This window comes from Balearica regulorum, chromosome 2, assembly GCF_011004875.1.
Source record: "Balearica regulorum gibbericeps isolate bBalReg1 chromosome 2, bBalReg1.pri, whole genome shotgun sequence".
Classification (NCBI taxonomy): domain Eukaryota; kingdom Metazoa; phylum Chordata; class Aves; order Gruiformes; family Gruidae; genus Balearica; species Balearica regulorum.
In genome coordinates this window covers 119,218,205-119,240,515 of record NC_046185.1, presented here as the reverse complement: position 1 = coordinate 119,240,515, position 22,311 = coordinate 119,218,205, and the positions used below count along the sequence as shown (strand labels likewise).

Genomic DNA, 22,311 nt, shown 5'->3' with positions numbered 1-22,311 from the left:
TCCACACTAAATGAAGAACACATAATGACAGCATTTTCATAGAATCATAGAATGGTTTGGATTGGAAGGGACCTCAAAGATCATCTAGTTCCAACCCCCTTGCTGTGGGCAGGGACACCCTCTACCGGTCTAGTGGTCCACGTTGCCCAAAGCCTCATCTAACCTGGCCTTAAACACTTCCAGGGAGGGGGCATCCACAACCTCTCTGGGCAACCTGTTCCAGTGCCTCACCACTCTAACAGTCAAACATTTCTTTCTAACATCTAATCTAAATCGACCCTCCTTCAGCTTCAACCCATTACCCCTTGTCCTGTCACCACACTCCCTGATAAACAGTCCCTCACCATCTTTCCTGTAGGCCCCTTCAGGTACTGGTAAGCCGCAATTAGATCTCCCTGGAGCCACCTTTTCTCCAGGCTGAACAATCCCAACTCTCTCAGCCTGTCCTCATAGGAGAGGTGCTCCAGCCCTCTGATCAGCTTCGTGGCCCTCCTCTGAGCTCCAACAGCTCAATGTCTCTCCTGTACTGGGGCCCCCAGAGCTGCACACAGTACTCCAGGTGGGGTCTCACAAGAGCGGAGTAGAGGGGCAGGATCACCTCCCTCGACCTGCTGGTCACGCCTCTTTTGATGCAGCCCAGGACACGGTTGGCTTTCTGGGCTGCAAGCGCACACGGCCATCTCATGTTGAGCTTCTCATCAATCAATACCCCCAAGTCCTTCTCCTCGGGGCTGCTTTCAATCCATTCCTCGCCCAGCCTAGAGTCGTGCTTGGGATTGGGCCGACCCACGTGCAGGACCTTGCGCTTGGCCTTGTTGAACTTCATGCAGTTCGCACGGGCCCACCTCTCCAGCCTGTCAAGCCTGCCCTCTGGATGGCATCCCTTCCCTCCAGCATGTCAACCACACCACACAGCTTGGTGCCGTTGGCAAACTTGCTGAGGGTGCACTCGATCCAACTGTCCATGTCACCGACAAAGATGTTGAACAGTGCCGGTCCCAGTACCAACCCCTGAGGAACACCACTTGTCACTGTTCTCCACTTGGACATTGAGCCATTGACCACAACTCTTTGAGTGTGACCATCCAGCCAATTCCTTATCCACCGAGTGGTCCATCCATCGAACCCATGTCTCTCCAATTTAGACACAAGGATGTCATGTGGGACAGTGTCAAATGCCTTGCACAAGTCCAGGTAGATGACATCAGCTGCCCTTCCCTTATCCACAGACGCTGTAACCCCATCATAGAAGGCCACCAAGTTTGTCAGGCACGATTTGCCCTTAGTGAAGCTGTGTTGGCTGTCACCAATCACCTCCTTGTTTTCCATGTGCCTGAGCATAGTCTCCAGGAGGGTCTGCTCCATAATCTTGCCAGGCAAGGAGATGAGACTGACTGGCCTGTAGTTCCCTGGGTCTTCCTTTGTACCGTTCTTAAAAATGGGGGTTACGTTCCCCCTCTTCCAGTCAGCAGGAACTTCGCCAGACTGCCAGGACTTCTCAAATATGATGGCGAGTGGCCTGGCCACTTCCCTCAATCTGCCAGTTCCCTCCAGACCCGCAGATGCAACTCATCAGGTCCCATGGACTTGTGCACCTTCAGGTTCCTTAGATATTCTCGAACCTGATCTTCTCCTACAGTGGGCAGTTCTGCATTCTCCCAGTCCCTGCCTTCTGCAACCTGGGCAGCGTAGCTCAAGGATTTGCGAGTGAAGACTGAGGCAAAGAAGTCGTTGAGTACCTCAGCCTTCTCCATATCCCGGGTAACCAGTTCACCCATTTCATTCTGGAGGGGACCCACATTTTCCCTCTTGTCACTGACATACCTATAGAAGTTTTTCTTCTTGTCCTTGACATCCCTGGCCAGACTAACATCTATCAGGGCTTTGGCTTTCCTAACCTGATTCCTGGCTGCTCGGACAGTTTCTCTGTATTCTTCCCAGGTTACCTGCCCTTGCTTCCACCCTCTGTAGGCTTCCTTTTTTTGTTTGACTTTGCCCAGGAGCTCCTTGTTCATCCACAGGGGCCTCTTGGTGCATTTGCTTGACTTCCTCTTTGTTGGGATACATCGCTCCTGAGCTTGGAGGAGGTGACCCTTGAATATTAGCCAGCTGTCTTAGGCCCCTCTTCCTTCCAGGGCTTTGGCCCATGGTATTCTACCAAGCAGATCCCTGAAGAGGCCAAAGTCTGCTCTACTGAAGGCCAGGGTAGTGAGCTTGCTGAGTGCTCTCCTTGCTGCCCTGAGGATCCTGATTTTCTCCTTTATTAATTTATTGCTTTCTCTAGCTATACAGAATTACTGTTGCTTTTGTGATGAAATACGTATTTTGAGAACTACTTTCACTGTGGAATCAATACCACTAGAAGTACCTCAGCACTGTCGCATTAACAGACATTATCCATATTCAGTTAACACCCCTCAACTTTCCCTCTTTAGACTAAGGATGAACAATAGCATTTAGACTATACAAAATTGATGAGCCGTGTGATAACACAAGCTGCAGGCAATAGTCCCATCAGACTAGCTAGGGACATTAAATCATCATGATACCTAAGTTAAGATTGCTTGTTTGTTTGCAGGCAGGACTTGATGAAGAAAATACAAATCAAATTGTACGTCTGCTATACAGAACCAAGGCAGGCTGTTCAAAGTTATCAGTTTTAATGATGTATCTCAACCAGCACAAAACCCTGATTTAACATCAATGCTAATCTTGTTTTGCACCTGTAATATTTATTTTCCCAAAGCATGGTTAATAAATTGGTAAATTTTGATGAGACACTATCTAAATACAGTCCTAAAATTCTTAGAATCCTATGTTCTAGTAAATAAAATCGTGAATTAAACTTTCTATCTCGTAAATTATTTCTTTACTCACTTGTACTAAGATCTGACTGGCTGCCTTACTACTCAATTGAATTTTAAAAACTGTCATTAACATTAAATATACTGGGTAGATTATCCATCTTCTGTGGTTTTTTTGGTTGTTCATTAAAATTAAGAATTTAAGGTTTAAAATTAATGAAAATGAAACCAAAGAACACTATGTTGGTGAACAGAAATTACTACTTGTCACTCTCCTTCAAGATTTTAGGACTAGCAGACCTAGTTAGTATTTTTATTTAGAAGTGATAAGGAGAGGATGTTGTTCTAATATTCCAATTCCTACTCTTTTCTCATATTTGAATGAAAAAGTGGTAAAACTGAGTCAACAAAATTCAAACTAAGAAGTTATTTCCTTTCCTGTGCACTCACAAAAACTGCTAACAAGCTAGCCCACATTGTAATAAATTCAAGTTTTCATTAAAAAAAAACAACACCTGGTTTATTGAACAAGGGAGAAGATCTGTCTTAAGGTATCTGAGCTATAAGATCAGTGATTGACTTGCAATAAAATTGTTAAATATTTGTTAAAAAGAATGAGTTGCATGAATTTTTATATTGATTATCTTAATATAGTATATTTGTCCATTAAAGGTTAATTTTAGTAACTGTAAGTAGGCTCATAACAAGGGAAACACAATTAAATTACTAGAATCCAAAGACTAATAGAACTGTATGGAGGTACTATGGCAAAAGGCATTGAAAATTAAATAATTACCACACATTATAGAGGACACTCAGTGTTCATAAATGCTTATGGTCTCTCAAACACAAGTCTACATTTACCATAATCAGATAATGTCCTCCTTTTCTCTAGAGAGCATACAGTCTAACATTTGTCCTGTGACTTCCCTCTCTCCATGCAACACAAGTAATCAAATACTATACAAGTGCAGGAAATGGGAGCTCACAGAATACATACTGAACAGGCACAGTGACTGTGCCATTAACCAAACTTAAGAAGATCTTCATGTGACCTCTGCAACAGAAGCTATGAAACAGGAAGTTGTAATTCATCATCAATATTATAAGCACAATTATATATACACAAATATTTTTATAAAATGCATTTAATGTTATACAGTAAAAATTATATATTCATAAATACTTTAAAGAACATATCTCAAATGTCCTAAAAGAAGGAAGACAAGCTGTTTCCTGCACTGTCATATGCAGAGATTACTTCTAATCTAGACGATAGCAATTTACACAAAATTAAAAATATTCTTTCATCCTTTCATAAGGAAAAATGTAAGACTTGAAAAAAATCTGCCCAAAGACTTCAATTCAACATTAATTTTAGGTAAAGACAGTACATTATCTGGAGAAATGCATAAACGAAAAATCAAATTTATTTTAATTACATAATTTGAAAAAGTCTCTTTCTTACCTATATTTTTTTCTTTTCTTTTCAACGTGTCTACATTTTCCCTTTCAGGGAAGTAAATAGTAATGAACTGCAAGTCCTACATTGTCTGGTAAAAGCATCTTAAATTTAATAAGTTACCTACACCTTTTACACTAGCTGTCAAACCGGATGGATATAGTATAGTTATAACAAGAGAAGAAAGAAGAAAGATTCACATCTGGATAGACAGTCATTACCTTCATTTACAACAATAGTGTGTGAAGCTGATACATTACTGTAGCAGATTCTCAACCCATTTCAAACTACATCTAGAAGTCTCCCTGCAGTTTTAGGAGTCCAGAAGTTAAAATTACAGCAAATTAAAAAAGAGAAAGTATTTTGGCAATGTATAGATTTACAATATTACTCCATCTTCGATCTATTATTATGACTGTCAGCAGGTATTAATGGAAATTAAAACATATTTGTAATTCTGCCAACCCTTTTGGTAATAAAAACTGTCTATGCTTCAAGCATAATGGAAATTACCTTTCAGTTCATTTTCTTGTGAGTACACACACATCACATAATGTGGGCAAGTAAGGCCAAAGCAATCTTCCTTTCCTTGGGAAAAGCACTCTTACTAGGTTGAGAAAGTACACTGTGGTTATATTGCACCTAACGAGAAAAGAAACTACAGTAGTATTTATACCAAGTACTCTTTTTTTACAATGGTAAAAAAAAAAAAAAATGACTAGCCTTCTCTGAACATCTTGAACATGTTACCTACCTCCCTTCTCAGTAGAATACGAATAGTTAAAACATTACAAAGGATAACTGCTCTGTATCAGGAGTTGGATCAACATGTACCTGCGACTCACTGCACTTCAGTGAAATCTGGTTATATATCCTGAAATAAACAACTGGCTTGACTGAAGAGCCGAGTGGCAAGACAGAAACAGATCCTTTTGTCAAACTCTTCTATGGGGTGCAGATACAAGAAGAAAGGATCTGAGTTAGTGAAATATTCAGGATTTTCAAATTTTGAGTTCAGTACAATAAACTGGGTCATGGAATGAGGAGAACTGAAGGGAAGTCTGACCATCAGACTGTGGACATGGTATTAATGCTGTCCAGAATGCAGAAAAAAAGATAAGGAAGTGTACACCACATCTCACAATTTATGCGGAAACATAACTCCTCTAGAGCTCCTCTAGGGAGCCAGATGGATGTGTGACATTTTTCTAGGTGGAATATGATGCAAAATTGATTGATCATGAAAACTCGTTTCAGCTTTTACATAACTGCTGTAGGAAGAGGTCTTAGCAGACAAGCAGAGTAGCCAACCAGATGTCTCAAACTCAAATGGAGGCTCCAACAACCTGCTTTGGAATGAAATCGAGATGCCAAAAGGATACAATCAATCAGACACAAATAGTAGGAATCAACTTACAAATTGGTTATGTTTACTAACAAAAAAAAATGCATCTAAAAACTGTCTACAAGCTTTGGGGTTTGTTTGGTTGGGTTTTTTGTTTTGTTTTTAAGAAAAAAAATTAGTTATTTCTTCTCCTAGTCTGTCATGACAGATGTATTATTACATGACCTCAGCTGCAGATATTCACGTATATATCCAATTTCCACACCAGCCTTTACATTTGAAGCTTTTTAAAGACAGGAAGGACCAGGTAAAAATACTTGCTTCAGACAGGAGAAGATCCTGTTTTCATTTTTGCCAAGGGCATTAATGAAAAAGATTGCTTAGAAGTCCAAAAAGTGAAGGGTCTCTGAATTAGAAAGATTTCTGCCTTCAAAACTGAGGTCAGTGGCAATCAGCTGGTTTACATCTAAAGATGTAAACTGGAACTAGAAACCAGTTTTCACAGAATAAGATTTGGCAGAGGCATCCAAAGAAGATGCCTTTTCCTCTTTTTTTTTTTTTATTCTCTTCCTTTTTGTTTCGCTATGTTTAAATTATATGTAGGTTTCTACCATTTCTTCTTGGCCTTTCTGAATATCATGTTTCTGGATTTTTATTCTTTTCATAACTCTATGTGAAGTTACTCTAAGTCATCTTCTCCTGCTTCAAGGCAGTAGGCCTGTTATCCACTTGATTTAGAAGCCATGCTGATGACACTCTTTAAGATCAATATCCATCAATAAACTATCCATGTAGGATATTTTAGATTGATTATTTTTACATAGAATTTCTCATACTTAAAAAAAAAATCTATAGACTTTGAGGATTTCCCATGAATTTTCTTTGAAATTAGTTCCCTTTATTGATTATTGCAAATTCCTTCATTCTGCTCAGTGAAGATGCAAACCAGACCAAACAACTTCTGGCTAGAAATTTCCTTCTTGTCTATAGAATTCTTATTTAAATGTGTTTCAGACTGGTATTCAGAGGAAAAGCTAGGACTACAACCACTATACAACTGATGTTACCTAACACTGAGATTGGTTTGAGTGTCTTTTAGTGCTGCAATCAGAAGGCAGCAGGAAATTAGGCTTTTCAGCTACCGCCAGCATGCAATTTCTATCACAAAAGCATGTTGTAGCCTAATTGTGTCAATCAAGCATGTATGTGCTTTAGAGGAAAAGGCTGGATTTTTTTCTCCTGTTACTAGTCTATGATTTGATTAATTTGCAAGTGCAAGACAAAATGAGATGGAGGAAGGGCTCTCTTTTAGGTTCATTCTTCAAGGTACATACTTAGTTGCAAGAGCTAAACACTTCAATGACCAAACTGTAAACAACTCATGTAGACCCAAAGTTCGTTGACTCAAAAGAAATTAAAAGTATCAAAAAATATATTAAAACCAAATTCTCAGCTATGTCAAGCTTTAGTACAAAAAGAACTAACAGCAACACAACACCGAATCGCACTATTGTATGATGAGACTTTGCAAACATCACACAAACAGCATCAAAATTATGCCAGGAAATATTTATAAACTCACACAGATATGTGTTTTCCAGAATTAATAGGAAGAGTCATGTCTTTCATGTCAAGAAGCTTAGGCATGAAAAATTTTTCAGTGTGGTCTCTTGCTCACAGCAAGAATGCTAACTTCATGATTAATTTTCTGTATTTATTTGATGGTTCTGCTTAAACTGTAGTAACGTAAGAAAAGCAAATATTTCACTTCTTCCACATAAAAAAATTTGTTCTTGCTAGGTTAACTACAGAAACAATATTCCATCTAGTTCACCTAGCCTTTCACTCCCCAAGTGTATCTCCAGTGTATATGACATACCCATTTACTTATAAAGTAACAGATGTCACCTGTACAGTAAACCAGAAAACAAAAGAAAAGGTGGGAAATCACACACTGTAAACATCATAAATAGATTTGTCTTGGGCATAATAAACTTTAAAATTGCTGTCCTTTTTAATACATAAAATTCTTTGCCCTGTAGCATACTTGTTCTTTAATATATTTAAAATGTTTTAATTAGCTAGGAAAGCTATTTGAAACTAAGAGGAACCTTTTGTCAATTTACGAAGTGAGAGAAACATACTATTTTCAAACTATTCATTCTGACATTTATCATAATTTTCATTTTCTATTCTACAAAATTTACCTACAGTATGCCACTGAATGTAACAACAGAAATTGATGCTACAAGCAAAGACCAAAGTCTATCCATGATGCCAAAAAATACTAGTGAAAGAACACATCCAGTTTAAACACATAACAAATTCATCTCTCTTTCTGTCCCATGAATCACAACCATACAAAATTCTACACTTTGATGTATTGTTTTCATGAAAACTGGGGTGGCATAAAAAGAAAAGAATCATTTAGACAATCATTTTAGTATTGTCTCCTTCTCTGCAATAATTTTAAAACTCTTACCCAATTTCTACCAAACTAAGCAAAAGTAAGAAAAAAGTTATTGGACTTTTTTTAAATCTCTAGAAGCAAAATAGCAATATAAAAGTGACAGAAAGGCTGTGGTACAAACTCATTTCTTTTTAAACAGAGAATATACATATGTGAAAACATCTTGAACACACTACATATAGAAAAAGCTCAGCAATTACTCCATTAAGTATCGGAACACACCCTCCTGAACCAAGGATTTCCTGTTTAAGCTTTGTGATGGCTAACAAAGGAAGAGGTGAATATGCTAAATGGTAGTCTTTATGTAATTAAGTTTAAAAGTCAGCCAGCTGTAAGTCAATTCACAAGAAAGCAGGCTCTGTTAGCTGACAGATCTGCTTGTTAGCTGTAGAAGTAAGGATTGTTCAAGTATTCCTACTGCATTTTCTACATATGGATTTAGCTGCCTAATTTTAAATAGACAGAGGTAACTGCAGGCAGTAAGTGCTCTTGGGGCTTTAGAATATTTGGAACTTTTTCCTCTCTGTGAAACAGTTCTCAGTGTTCTCAAGAGTACAGGCTTTACCAAGAAAGCTAAGGGTATATTCCCAAGGGTAACTGGTGAAGTGGCTGATGGTTTATTTGTTAACATCTCATTCATTTAGTCCTGCTGACAGGCTGAATCTTTCCATTTTTAATGCTGCAGGATAACCACCCTTATGTTTTTGTGAAAATAATAGCAAGGTACCATATCCCGTACAGGATTTGATTTTACTTATCTTGATTTGTTTTGCTTTAATTTAAGAAAAAAAAAATAAAATGCATGCTCAGTTCATCTTGCTCTGTGTGTGAATGAGTAAAGCCAAAAACCTCTAAGAAACCGCAGAATGTTTTCAGTTTAGGTTCTCAAATACAACCAATAAAGGCAAAATTATTCCATCCATAGACAGAACAGGACACAAGTATATTCTGAAGCCTCAGAAAAGTGATGCCGGAGGAGGGACAAACTGAAATTAGTTCAGCAAAAGCCTACATAGTACCACAGTCAGAAAAACTAAGCTTCCCACTACACAGTACATACATAATAAAGGTAGCTGTCAGGTACATGGTACACTTCACGTAATTATCATTTTCCTCTGGAAGTAAGTTAATCTGAAACTGCTTATCACCCTAGGATCAAGACAAAAAAGTAAATCCTATTTGAGAATCCTCCAGCTGCCCTCCAAATCAAAGAAGTTCTCAGGTTTTATTCTTTGCAGCCCTAGGAAAGGATGGTTTGCACAACCTAATCCACAAAGTATTACTTTTTTCTCTTACACTCAGGCTTAAGAACAGCCTCTGCTCTCAGGCAAACATGAAACTAGTAGACATAGGGATAGAAAAGTTAAAACATATAAAATTGTAAGTTTTCTATGTAGCTGAATTGAAGGAAAAACATAACAGAACATTGACACTATATAAATATTTATTAGCCTAACATTTATGCTTATCTTCCCCCCCCCGCCCCTTTCCCCCAGTAAGAACTACTGAGTCAAGCTCTGTTTCTTAGTAGGTTTTGTGCAGTAGAAATTTCTTTGCATATTTCCAGTTCTGAAATGGAAAATAAAAAGATGAGGTATCTCAGGTTTTTGGAGCAAATTTAGTCCTCATTAGACATAATTCCTATTAACATTAAAAGAAATTATTGATTCTACAGTTGTCATCCATGTAAAACTCCCTTCAATGGGAGTCACTCATCTGTAAAAGCTACCTGGGAATAATCTAGGACAGAGGGACAACCAGCTTAAAACACAGCAACTTATTTGACTAGCACAGAATTTAAGTTAAAAAAGTATAATAAATAGTAATTTAGAAAGTGATTATTTTACAGTGAAAAAATGTTACTTTTAACTAAAAATGTAAAATATTTTAATGAAATAGGACTTAAAACTATATTCCTCGCTGTACCTTTACATTATAATGGACAGAATGGAAGAAATAATGGAATTATAGAATGTCATACAATAGAGTTTCAACAGCTGCATTTTAAACTGTGTATGATGATTGTTTTATGCTAACAGGTAAAATAGTGATATCTTAAGCTTCAAATACTAGATGTAGTGTTAAAGAAGTCATTATTTAACAGCATTTTTGTGAAATAGTTATGGTTCTTTAGCTGTAGTAACATGCAATAGCTAACTGTATGAGAGCAAATGACTGTGCAATGTTAAAAAAAATGAAAAGCTTAAAGCCGAGCAATTGAAACAAGAAACATTTCCCACTTTAAAAAGAAATACATTGAGAAGGGCCACGGGTCCAGAAAACAAAGTCACGCTATGCTTTAAACAGAAATCTCACAGCTTGTGTTGCAAAAATATTACAGTAGAGACGGGAAAAGATATCAAATGGTTAGAATCAACAAAAATCTGTGATTACAGGAAAGCATATATGCTGAAAATAGTCCTACAAGCTGTCTGGTGAGACATGAAACACTTCCATCATTATAACCAATTATGAAGAATCCTTTTAAAGTGTTCTCTGATGTAAGATGTGTTATTCTATACATAAGCAATGATAGTGATAACTCGTCAATTCGGACTTCTTGAGACACTGTTCCTGCCACACAAAAAACAAATCTCATCAAAATCAAGAAACGCAAAACCCAAAGGCTCAGTGTTTAGAATACTCAGATATAACATGAGAAGCCCAAAATACATGCTCTTGCTCTAAAGCTGTAAGTACATACAGTAAAATACTACTTTTCTCCATTGCATAATAGTATGTGACTTTCAGACATACAAATGGGATTTTTGCCTCCAAAAGAACATGCAGAGAGCGACTCGACAGATGGAGGAGGCTGGTCTCCTGTCAGAGAAGGACGCTGCTCTCCAGCATGGAGAGCATTCTGTGAAGTTGCTCTATCATTTCTTACAGAAATAAAAGCCTGAGTCTGAAATTTCACATCAGAGCAGCTGTGTCCTAGATGGCAGAAGGCCCAAAAAGGAAACAACAATAGCTTCTTTTAATAAATAAGATACCTTAGACATACATGAAAGCAAGTGTCCCTAATTTGGAAAGAATTTTTCTTTCTGTAAGATGAAGAATAAGCAGATTTTTCTTTCTAAGAATCCTGGAAAGAAACTTTTTCTTATAGAATCTAATTCCTTAAGAACCAGTTTCAAAAACAGAAATACAAAGATAAAACTTTAACATTTAGGTGTTTTCCTAAGTAGGAATAAATAGGAGGAAATGATGTTTCAGATTTGTAAAGGGCAATTCCATGGGGAAAAAAAACCCCAAACGCACACATTACTAGGTCAGGAAAAACGTGACCTATCAACAACTTTTACTGCAACTGCCAGGTAGAAGAAATTACACATAAAATGTCTTCATTTTCAATATAAAAATGTGATTTGAATAAAAATATGCAAGAGATCAATTTCCCTATTGTATTCTAAGATCAGTCTCATTTTTTCTAATCAATGCAGTATTCTTCTGAAAAATACTTAACTAGAAATAGATCAACTGCAATTGAATTCACAGGTATAAATATTCATTTACTATGTTTTTTTTATAATATGGCCTACATATTAGAATACATTAGCAGAATAAAGATAGTACTGAGTTCCACAGTTACATCTTTGTCTAGTCTGTGAAATAGTTTACTTGCATTTTATTTTTGCGTTTTAGTGGCCTCTGGTGGTTACATTTGAAACCAATTGCTGTTCACCAATTACCTGAATAGGAGCTTTAAAAAAATAAACTAAAAAAAAATCAAAACCCCATTAATTCTTCAAAAAACAACAAATTAAAGGCTTTTGGCATACAGTATGTGAAAGTTTACTTTAGCTTGTAAGATGAGCACGAGGTTTCTTTTCTTTCCTATTGCTTTTCTGCTTTTTCAGGACATAATGTTACTCCTATTTAATAAATCATTTAAACAACAATAACAAAAAGGTTGACGGCACAGATTCAACCTCAAATATAGAGGAAGTATCCTTAAATAAATGTATAACTGGGTAAAAGATAGTAAGGGGTAGAAATGCAGAGCTGGATTTTAACATGTAAGGGCCAACAGTAGTGTCCTGCACGAGTCTCTATTAGATCCTATGGTATTTTACAAGTACAAAGAAATCACAAATAACTGGATAAGTACATAGTGAGGCAACAAAGAACTGCAAAGGGGCTGTTACTAAGCGATAAAAATTAGAAAGAAAATTTGGTGTACATAGCATGGCACACATATGGGGCAAAAATAATTCCAGAATTGCATCTTCATGAGTTTTCACACTTGGGAACAAAATTTTGGGGCTATGGGAGATAATTCTACAGAGAGATCATCTCTATCCAACAGGGGCCAAAAACACAAATTATATTAGAAGTTACTAGGAACAGAAGAGGAAACAACAGAGAACCAACTACCAACAGATAGATCACTTGTGTATCATTAGTCTGTAAGATGTGGATCACAGGCAGTAATTTTAGATTATGCTGTTATCTTATTATTAGGATTCAATTTTTTTCCTCATCCTAATTTTGTGTAAGCATTCTAAAAATATTTTTTTAATTCAGATATATTACTTTGTAGATGCTTTTTGAACAGGATTATAACTCAGATTTGTTAATTTAAAAAATAAATCCTTATTTTCCCAATGAATGTATTTAAAAATTAATTTTAATTCACATAAGAATGGACCAAAAGTGACAATGAAAGATTATTTTTTCCCTAGTCCATTGGTTGAAATGTCATTGGTGTCAGACTTGTTTTTTGAAGTATAGGCATATTTCTAAAAATGCTAAATTCCATTTGTGAATGATTTTTATGCTCATATAAAAAAAGAACTGGAAACATTTTGAACAAAATATTATAGCTCAATGTAAAACTACTTCAATATATTGCCTTTACAAACACAAAGCAGACTAGGATATGTATTTTCTGTTAAAACCCTAGGTAATGACAATAATGTTTTGAGTTCAGCTTTCACTACTGAATTGAAATGTTAAGCAACATAGTAAGATAATCATAATCATTCTTAATATTCATTAAGAAGAAACCAGAGGGATCTAGAACAACCAAAAAATCCTTAGCTGCATTGCCAAAAAAAGTCAGCTATTAAATAACTACATGTTACTACACACCAGATCTGCAGAGTATGGAGGTATATTTTTTATGCATGTTTAGCAGTTGTTTCTCACATTCAAACACCCATTACATTCAAATCCTGACTTCACCTCATGGAGTAGAAATAATGTCACAGTCACACTTTAAACAGCTATCAAATAGCAGATTCTGTCAAGTTTATGCAATTTGTGTGCATATGCCACATGCAAGTAAGATTATTTTGTCTAATCAATCTTCTGTTTAAGTCAACTACTGAGCATGCAAAATGAAAAAAAGGATTAAAAATATTTTTCTTCTCCACAGAAAATTACTTGCCCTTCATTACATGCTTTGTCAAGAACTGTGAGGAATCTCAAATTATTCCCATCTCTTACTTTTTGGAAAAAAAAGGATTGCTGAGAATCAATTGTGCTATTTTTATACTAGTTATAATAATTACACTTCAGGATAACCAAATGCATCAACACTTTCTTCTTGTTGCACACACAAGAAGTATGGTAGGGACTATTTACTTTTCTGAAAAGGAGAGAAAAAGGCTAGAGTTTTATCATTGGTGGGTAGCTCTGCCACAAGTTAGCAAAGATCAAACCACAATTACATAGAATTAACTCAGAAGCTTATACATTTAATTGAATTAATTATATTCCCATTTACACATATGCACAAAGCAGAGTTCAAAAAGAAAAAAAAAAAAACCTCTGAAAGCTTGACATAAATAGTAAAACCCCACACACACACTCCCCCCCCAATAAAAAACAAAAAGGAAAGTTACCTCAGACACAGGTACATTTTCTCCAAGTTCATATGTATGCAATGCCAGTAAACCGATCACTCGAGCCACTTTGGCACGTCTGCATATCAAATAAATTTTTTGTAGGTGCAGAAAAACTATTTCAAAAATATCACAACAACAATTATATCTTATTTATATATTACACAGATTGCTAAAAGCAGGAAATATTTAAAGTGCTATTTACAGCTCAGATTTTCTTATGTTTATTTTCTCCCTCTCACTGAATCATTTCAGTATTTCAGCTCAATTTAGCAATAAATTCACGCATAAAGACATTTCTTTCCTTTAGCACTGAAGAACAAAGATTCTTTAGTTTGTTATAGTCTTACTAATTAGTCATGCTCACGTTCAGTTTTTTTATAACATAGAAAACCCCTATAGATCATTTTAAACTTTTCAGTATAGCTGACAAAACAGAAATTAAATCTGTATTGGCAAATCAGTTTTAAATGTTTCACTAAAGAAAAAATTGGAATAATAAAATCAACATTTATGAAACAAACAGCAGAGGGCACTATCACATTGAAATGTTTCTGACAGGCATTTAAAGAAAAAAACTACCATTATAGTTATTTTACTACTATTATGGTATGGGTTGGTTTATTCAGTGATTTTAAGTAACGCTATTTGACACACTAAATTATATAAACTTTAGAGATTTTTCTATAATCTTTGGTCCAGTGATATAGCAATATATTAATTCAATCCTGAAAAAATTCAATGTTATATACACCATCATACTGCCAGTCAGGTACCACAGCAGTCTGACAGGCTAAAACACTCCTTAAATACCCTGTTAAAGAATAACTTTAACAAAATTCAGTGATAATTCCATATTTGAAAAAAATTAATTTAAAATAATTGTTACGTACATATCCCAGTTGGCGGCTGCACGCAGCTGCTGTATCAATATAGGAAACTATAATTGAAAGAAGATAAATAAACATTAGTGATTTTCAGTGATCTAATATGTCCCAATGATAAGCAAAAAAAAAAATCAAATTATCCGTAATTTCAAAAAAATATACTTGGATAACATTTGCAAGAAGCATTGTCATAGACAAATACTGTAGATATAGTCCAAATGTTAATTTAAAAAAAAAAGACTGAGTAATAATACAATTTCTTTCTATATTCTTGCCTTAAACTAAACTACTAAACATATATCAATGTGTTAAAACCCCCTTTCTTTTTTTCCATTATGAATACAAGTATGTAGAGAAAAAACTCTTGATACTTCTATCTACAAACTCAGAGATCATCATATAATATTACCCAACAAGTACTTAATATCTGAAATTTATTTTGTGAGAATGGACAAAAATAGTTGGGAAATTCTAGAATAATGAATGTACTGTTAACACACATAATCAGCTACTTAAGAACCAAACTGCATAATTACTAATTTCTAAAATGTCCTGTTAATTGGCAATTCAGTCATCAGATTACTGTCCCCCCCAAAATTCTCCAATGATAACAGAATATACCTTCTGGCAATTCTGTTTCCTGTTTTCACAAGAATTCTACGGCATAAGACCTACCATTGCTTCTGAACGTTCTTAATTGAATTTTTCTGGCAGTGCAATTTTGCCCTTAATATCTCTATAGCCAATGATGACATGTGTCAGAACATGACTTAGGTGCATGAGTATAAATGTAGGAGAACAAGGTAGTTTATGTTTTATTAAACTGAAAACTGCATATCTCAGGATTGCCTCTCTGATGCTTCTATATAATGGGAAAAATAATTCTTTTTCCCTTCTGCACATGCAATATTCTGAGAAATATGTTAAACTACTACAGAGGATACTAGTAAAATTGTCTAGTGAAAAATGGTTCTTGAGAGGTGAAACTACCATTTAGATATACACTAAAACAGACTCTTCAGAGACCACGCTCACTCTTTGAAGCAGTGCTTAAAGTTTTACTGTACGTTCTTTAGAAAGTTTTTCTCGCTATTCTTTACAGACGTATGGCCAAATAAAATTGATTTAACAATTCAAACATGAACTTTTTTCAGTCTTCTCTGTCACTTAATGATGTACGAAGACTAACATTTCATCATATGTTATTTCACACTCTCCATCAAGGTTAGTTTTTACCCCAACCTTTTTACTAATACAACATATCTATATGTAAATATATCTGAAATTCAAAAGAAAAAATTAGTTTCCCTCAGCTCTTAAAAAAACTGACATGGAATTTTGTAAATTTTTCTTCATTATTTTGTACTTAATTTGCCATACTATTTTTGTCAGTACACCAACGACTTCTTGAAATATAACTAAAAGCAGCTGATTCTTCCTACAATAGCAAGTAAACAAACCATGTTGATTCCTTTAAAGCTTTATTATTTACCAGCTGAGAGCTAATTAGTCGGCTTGCAACTTCCTTGTGGACAGCCACAGTACACAAGTAGTACAGTAAGTTCAGCTTAGAACGTGCTGCTCCTGTATTCTTCTCGGTGGAATCAAGCAGTGAACATACTTGTTGCAAGAAGTCGTTCCAGTCTGTGCCTTTCATAGATGATAACTTCTCAGCTAACCATAAGAAGCAATCAATTAGTTAAAGATAATGGATCTTTGATGTTGCTTTAACACACTAGAAAGTAACATCAACATGAATAAATAAGTTCCAAAGTTTGGATCTAATTGTAATTTTAGTACTTAAAATATTAAACAAATATGTTATAATTCATGTCTAAAGATTACAGAAATCAAAACAGAAGTAAGAAGAGAAACAAAGCATAAAAATGTAGCAATAAAAGCCTCAATACATTTTTGAAAGAGCAACCCTGCTAAGTCCTTGGACTTCATTTAAGTAAACATTTATTTGCATTATATTTAGGAAAGGTAGTAGTTGTTGTCCTTAATCATTACTAATTCTTAATAATTAAGTGCAGTCTCATTAGAATAAATTTGAAGCAGAAAGTAATGAAACTCAGCAAAATCTCCTCACAATCAATAAACTGAAAATGTGTATAGTCACTCATATAGGTAGGTATGCATATAGTTAAGCCTTGGTAGTATCAGAACATAGATGACTTCAGGAGTACCACAAAAAAGTCAAGTCACTAGGACAATTAACATAAATCCTGTGGTTCAATTCCCTGACCACTGTACATGAATAGAGAATTTTCAAAGACTTCCTTAACAGTCTCAACGGATAACTTCACTCTAGCAGCCATACATGCCCTCACTTTTGGTTAGTCATTTATTAATAACTTATCTGCCATCTTGATACACTCCAGTACAGAATATTTAAGAGCATGTCTTCCGCCTTTTACTCCAATTTTACACTTAAGTAACAATGCCTACTAATGAAGGCAATTATAATTTACATTATTAAAGGTGAAAAGAGGTTTGGATTTCAAGTATTTATCTTATTTTTTTCCACACTGCTTTTAATCATTATTGACAAGCAGCATCAAGTACAGTATCTTGAAAAACAATCAGAAAGATGTCCAGAAAAAAGCTACAGCCCTGAAAGTGTTACAACAACAAACACTGTCCATCTTAAATAAAGACAACGATAGTTAAACATATCAGAACATCACACTGATGATTTAGCTACTTAAATATGAAATAAAATACTACCCCCTTAGGTACTTGAATCTGATAATTTTTGCCTAGGATGTTAGCCAAATTAATAATATTTTCTGCTACTACAATCTTGACTGGGAGAGTGGGGACATTGTGTTCTTTTCCAATTATAAAATTTTTTCAACAAATTAACTCTCCCAGATACATACTTTATAGAAAGAAAAAATGAACTTTTATCTCTAGGAAGAGCTGCTATGTGAATTCTAGAAGGACAACATATCTGGCCAGCATCCCTCTTCAAGCACACTAATGTGTAATAATACTTCCTTAAACAGACTAGAGGAAGTTTTCCAGGAGAAGAAACGTTACACTCATGACAATGAGCAGCCTTTTGTTTTCAGAAGTAACAGCAGCCTTTCTAGACATGAAAAACAATAACAAAAAACAAATCCCAAACAACTCCACATTATCTTTTGGGACATGATTCCCATAACATTTCATGATTAAAGGTGGGACTGGCAAGGTTGCCTAGTATTCTGGCTGATCAACACCACGCATTTTAAGATCCTGTTTTCATTTGCCTCTCTACATTTGTCAAATTTTAATCTATTTGGTTGAATATTTCAGTTAAAATATCTCAGTTCTTTACAAAAAATAACACAGGGGGAAAAAATACGCTGGTTTTCCCCCACTAAACCAGTGTTGACTGTCTTATTTTAAAAGCTTTTGAGAATGGGCTAGTAACTGAAGAAGGCAGAAGAGAAAAGAAGGGGATAACTGTTAGAACTTGAAAAAGTGTACTCAAAATTGGTCTAGCTAAAAAAATTACATATGCAACTTCAGTTTCAGAAAAATTATGAGTTCTCCAACTATGACAGCTCATCGTCTACAAAGGGAGGCTATAGGTCTTGTGATAGCAAGTAACACCATCATAAGCAGAACTCAAGTTCTAACAACTTCAGCAGATCCGTACCTGAATATGTTGGTATATGTAAAGTTTTCAAGTCAAATTTAACTGGCACTTGCTTCATTATCTGAAAATATAAACAAATGGATTGCAATAGTTTTAATACATTCTGGAAATCTCTAAGTAGTTGAACATGAGAACACAAACATATAAAAATTGTACAGGATGGGTGTAAAAACCACTGCTCATTACTGAGGCATTTTCCATTGTTTTCTGGTATGTATTTCTTTCAAGCAGATCTTTGAGATTTAACAATTTATTTATATTAAAAACATAGTGTTATTATTTCCATTTAAGTGATTTTCTTTTTAAACGGGAATACAAAATGATAGGATTTTTTCAGTTTACATTTTTATCTTGCTTGTATGAGGAAAAATACTTGCATTTGGGTTTCAAAAGCTACAGAAGGGAACTATGCAGCTGACAGTTCATGATATGTTTTAGCAATTCACTGCCATACAGTAAATATATATGTATAACCAGATCATTCTAGAATATAAAAAGTCATATTATTACCAACTAATAATTTGTGAGGTATGGGTTTTTTCCCCCCACAACACATGATTTTCTGGTACATCATGAAACTGGATAACTGCTCAGTGACTGAGCATCTGAGTATGATTTTCAGTAACTAAAGCATACAAAAAAAAGAGGACTGTATACTGGCATTTAGCCTTTGATAGATGAAGCCTAGGTGTAACTAGAGAGTTATTTTCTAAAAAAGGTCTTCAATTCCACAGATCTGTAGAACACAGGGAAATTTTACAATATAAGCTGACATTTCAGCTTTTAAAATTCTGCCAGCATCTAGTAAATCCCTTTCCAGGAGATTAAATTGCAAGCTCTTCAGCTTTGCCAGGTGTCAGTATCATCCTTTAGTCTGAAGATCACCAAGTATGCAATGACTCCAATTACATGTCCCTGTAATTTAGTGGGCTACTTTGCATTAATTCTGAGTCTGGCATTGCATGGTAAGGAGATTAGTCTCCATGTGCACATTAGTATGTACACTTACCCCTAATCTCATCTCTTATGCTTGTTGTAAGAATAGAAGTAGTGAAGGACTAAGGCTTCGTATCAGAGTCCTGAGATAGAACGGAGAATTTACAGAGGTGACATTCAAATAAATCATTACCTTTGAAATTCTCCACTGGCAACAATGTCCCCCACTCCAAACACATTGAAACAGTGTTGTTGGGTAATTACTTTACCTAGCTGTCTAAGATTTTTATTTTTGCGAGTGCTAGGAATTCCATTAAAACAAATAAGCAAAAACATTGTTATACTAAAGCAATATAGCAACTAAAGGCTCTAAGACTTTCCTAATGAGCTAGATGCTCACTTCCAATGAAAAACGTTGCATTCCCTGCATCTGCCGCTAACTGAGTAAAGTTGCTAAAATTACTTCATTTTTTTGCACATAAAAAGAAGACTAAAGGGGCTCTTGCATATCATTCCTTCTACCAATACCACACATGTGCCCATACATGCACATTACATTGTCATTGCAGTGCACAGCTCTGGTTCTTTTTTGGTCTTCCTTTTGCTGTCAAGCAAATGTCAGTCTCTGCTCAAGAGACTCATCATAAACTGTTATCACATTAGAATCCATATGACAGAAATTGAATGGATATTTCTTGTAATTTCAGGTTGTCTTTTCCAGAGAAAATAAGTTCATAATTATTAGAAACATTATCACATCTAAAGTTTAGTTATTCTGTAAAGGTATAACTCCTAATCCAGAAGGCTTCATAGATGGCCTTGTTTTGAGTATACCAAAGCACACTTGGTTTTGTGTTCATTTAAGTAATAGATATCAGAACAAGTTATCAGAAAAAAAAAAAAAAATCTACAAAAGCACTCAACACAGCATTTAGTAGTTTCTATTTCTTGTAAGACATTATTTAATATTAATATTCAATCCCAAAATAACTCCATTGTCAAAATTAGCAACACAATAGGATTATAAAAGACCGCCAAAAAAAAAATCGCATGACAGCTTGCCAGATGACTGGGTGGAACTGCTTTAAAATGAGAATTATAAAATACAGGAAAGGAGTTTCACCCTGATTACAGATTTATCTGCAAAAATAGCCTCACCCAAATTCCTGAATCTTGTATTTTATTTTGCTATACCTTTGGATTGTCAATGATTGGTGTTATGATAAGATCAGATTCAGTGTAAATGAGCTCTTTCAATGTTGTCTCCATATCCTGATGACTTGAGTACACATTTTTAGCCTAGAACAAGAACAAAGTTTTTTAAAAAAACTGTTTTGCACAAAAAAAATAAAGTTTATTTCCAAAATATTTCATTTCAGCATTATACCACACAGTTTGGCCATATACATATTCTAAATTACTTTTTATTTATGTAGTAGCAGATAGGGCCAACTAAAAATTATGATAAAGAACCACATTGGAATAAAAAGTACCAAGTCCAAAAAAACTTGCAACCTAAGTTCAAAAAAGTAGACTGAGAAGAAAGAAGATAGCATTATTCCTTTTATACACTGGGAAAAAAAAAAGAAGGCTTAACTTTTTTTTTTCTTTTTTTTTTAATAACTTGCACATTGTAGGAACTGCTTTCCTGTTATAATTATGGAAGGATGGAGAAGAGAGCTGACTTTACCACAGACTCCAGGCTAAAATTCTAACTATAAAAATATCACCATCCCTTAATATTATTTTTCTACTTACTTTTTTCAAGCACGAATCTCTTTGTGGAGAATTTTGGATTGGGGCAGTAGTAGCATCACTTACTTCCACTGCAGTGCTAGTTCTAGGAGTGGGACGAGAACTTAAAACAAGAAAGAGAAAAAGAAAAAACAAAAAAGTACAGATTAAGTTTCACTGTAAACTACTTTGTTGTTCTTTTGAAACTTCCATGCCATATAGTAAACTTGCAAATTTGACGAACACAAATGATGCTATGCCAGCTCCATCAACTACACATGGACTTCTTGCCTCTAAACATGTCCAGACAAGGTCAGGATTTGTTTGTCGGTTACAAATGGGAAGGGCTGTGTGGTTTCTTTTTTGTTGTTGGTGGTGGGTTTTTTTGTTAAATGAATGCAATTTGATTATTTTCTCACCCACAGTCAGTTGTCCAAACTGGATGCTAAAACATCATTATCTTAATTCCTACTAATAAACAACATACAAAGAGAATTAACTTGACAAGAAATTGCAATTTATTTCATGTTTTTCTCTTCTGACTGCCAACTCTTGGCTAGGTAAAGGGAATTAAAAGCTACTTGATTTTCATATATTAATATGAACTGGGTTTTCTTTTCAATTTTTCTTTTTTTAAAAAAAATCTCATTTGCTAATTAGAAAATGAAGAAAGGAGAGACCAGAACACTGCAAATTTGCAATTTTCATAAAGCTGCTAGTGAACTTATTTTTTTGTAGTATACATTAATTTTTAAAAAAAATTGTTTAAAATAAACTTTATAATTATTAAAATTGGCAGGCCAGGAAACTAATTTAATCAACAACTTCAAATGAATGTTTTCTTGATTAGCAGAAACTAATATACATATTTAGCTTCAAATCAGTTTTATTTATTAGAAGAAGCAAGTAAATTAAAAAACCAAACACCAAACAAAATTAAAGATACTCATGAAAAATCAATGATCAAATTACTAACACAGTTGTACTCATTCTTATCCTTATTTTGTTAAAAAGGCACCTTTACCTATTTTCAACAGAAACAAATTTAAAAGGCACAACAAAGGGGTGCTAAAATATTATCTTCTACCTAGATAAAACTACGTAAAGTATCCTAATTCCTATGGTAAAAAAACATATCAGGATCTGCTTAGAAGTTTAAGCAGTCTTATTTT

The 22,311-nt window shown here is 34.8% G+C and overlaps 2 protein-coding genes across 4 annotated transcripts in view; one reads left to right on the top strand and one right to left on the bottom strand.

The window, feature by feature from the left end:
- The window catches only part of TRAK1 (trafficking kinesin protein 1), a 440,848-nt gene that overhangs the window by 252,800 nt on the left and 165,737 nt on the right, over positions 1-22,311 (top strand). The window lies entirely within an intron of this gene.
- ULK4 (unc-51 like kinase 4) overlaps positions 1-22,311 on the bottom strand; it is a 257,733-nt gene that overhangs the window by 215,194 nt on the left and 20,228 nt on the right. For all 3 annotated transcript variants that reach the window (XM_075745569.1, XM_075745571.1, XM_075745570.1), the window contains 6 exons: positions 21,164-21,263; positions 20,600-20,704; positions 18,470-18,530; positions 16,313-16,494; positions 14,827-14,873; positions 13,934-14,012 (listed from right to left, as the gene is read on the bottom strand). In XM_075745569.1, the coding sequence (XP_075601684.1) occupies positions 13,934-14,012; positions 14,827-14,873; positions 16,313-16,494; positions 18,470-18,530; positions 20,600-20,704; positions 21,164-21,263 (574 nt within the window). The remainder of the gene's footprint in view (positions 1-13,933; positions 14,013-14,826; positions 14,874-16,312; positions 16,495-18,469; positions 18,531-20,599; positions 20,705-21,163; positions 21,264-22,311) is intronic.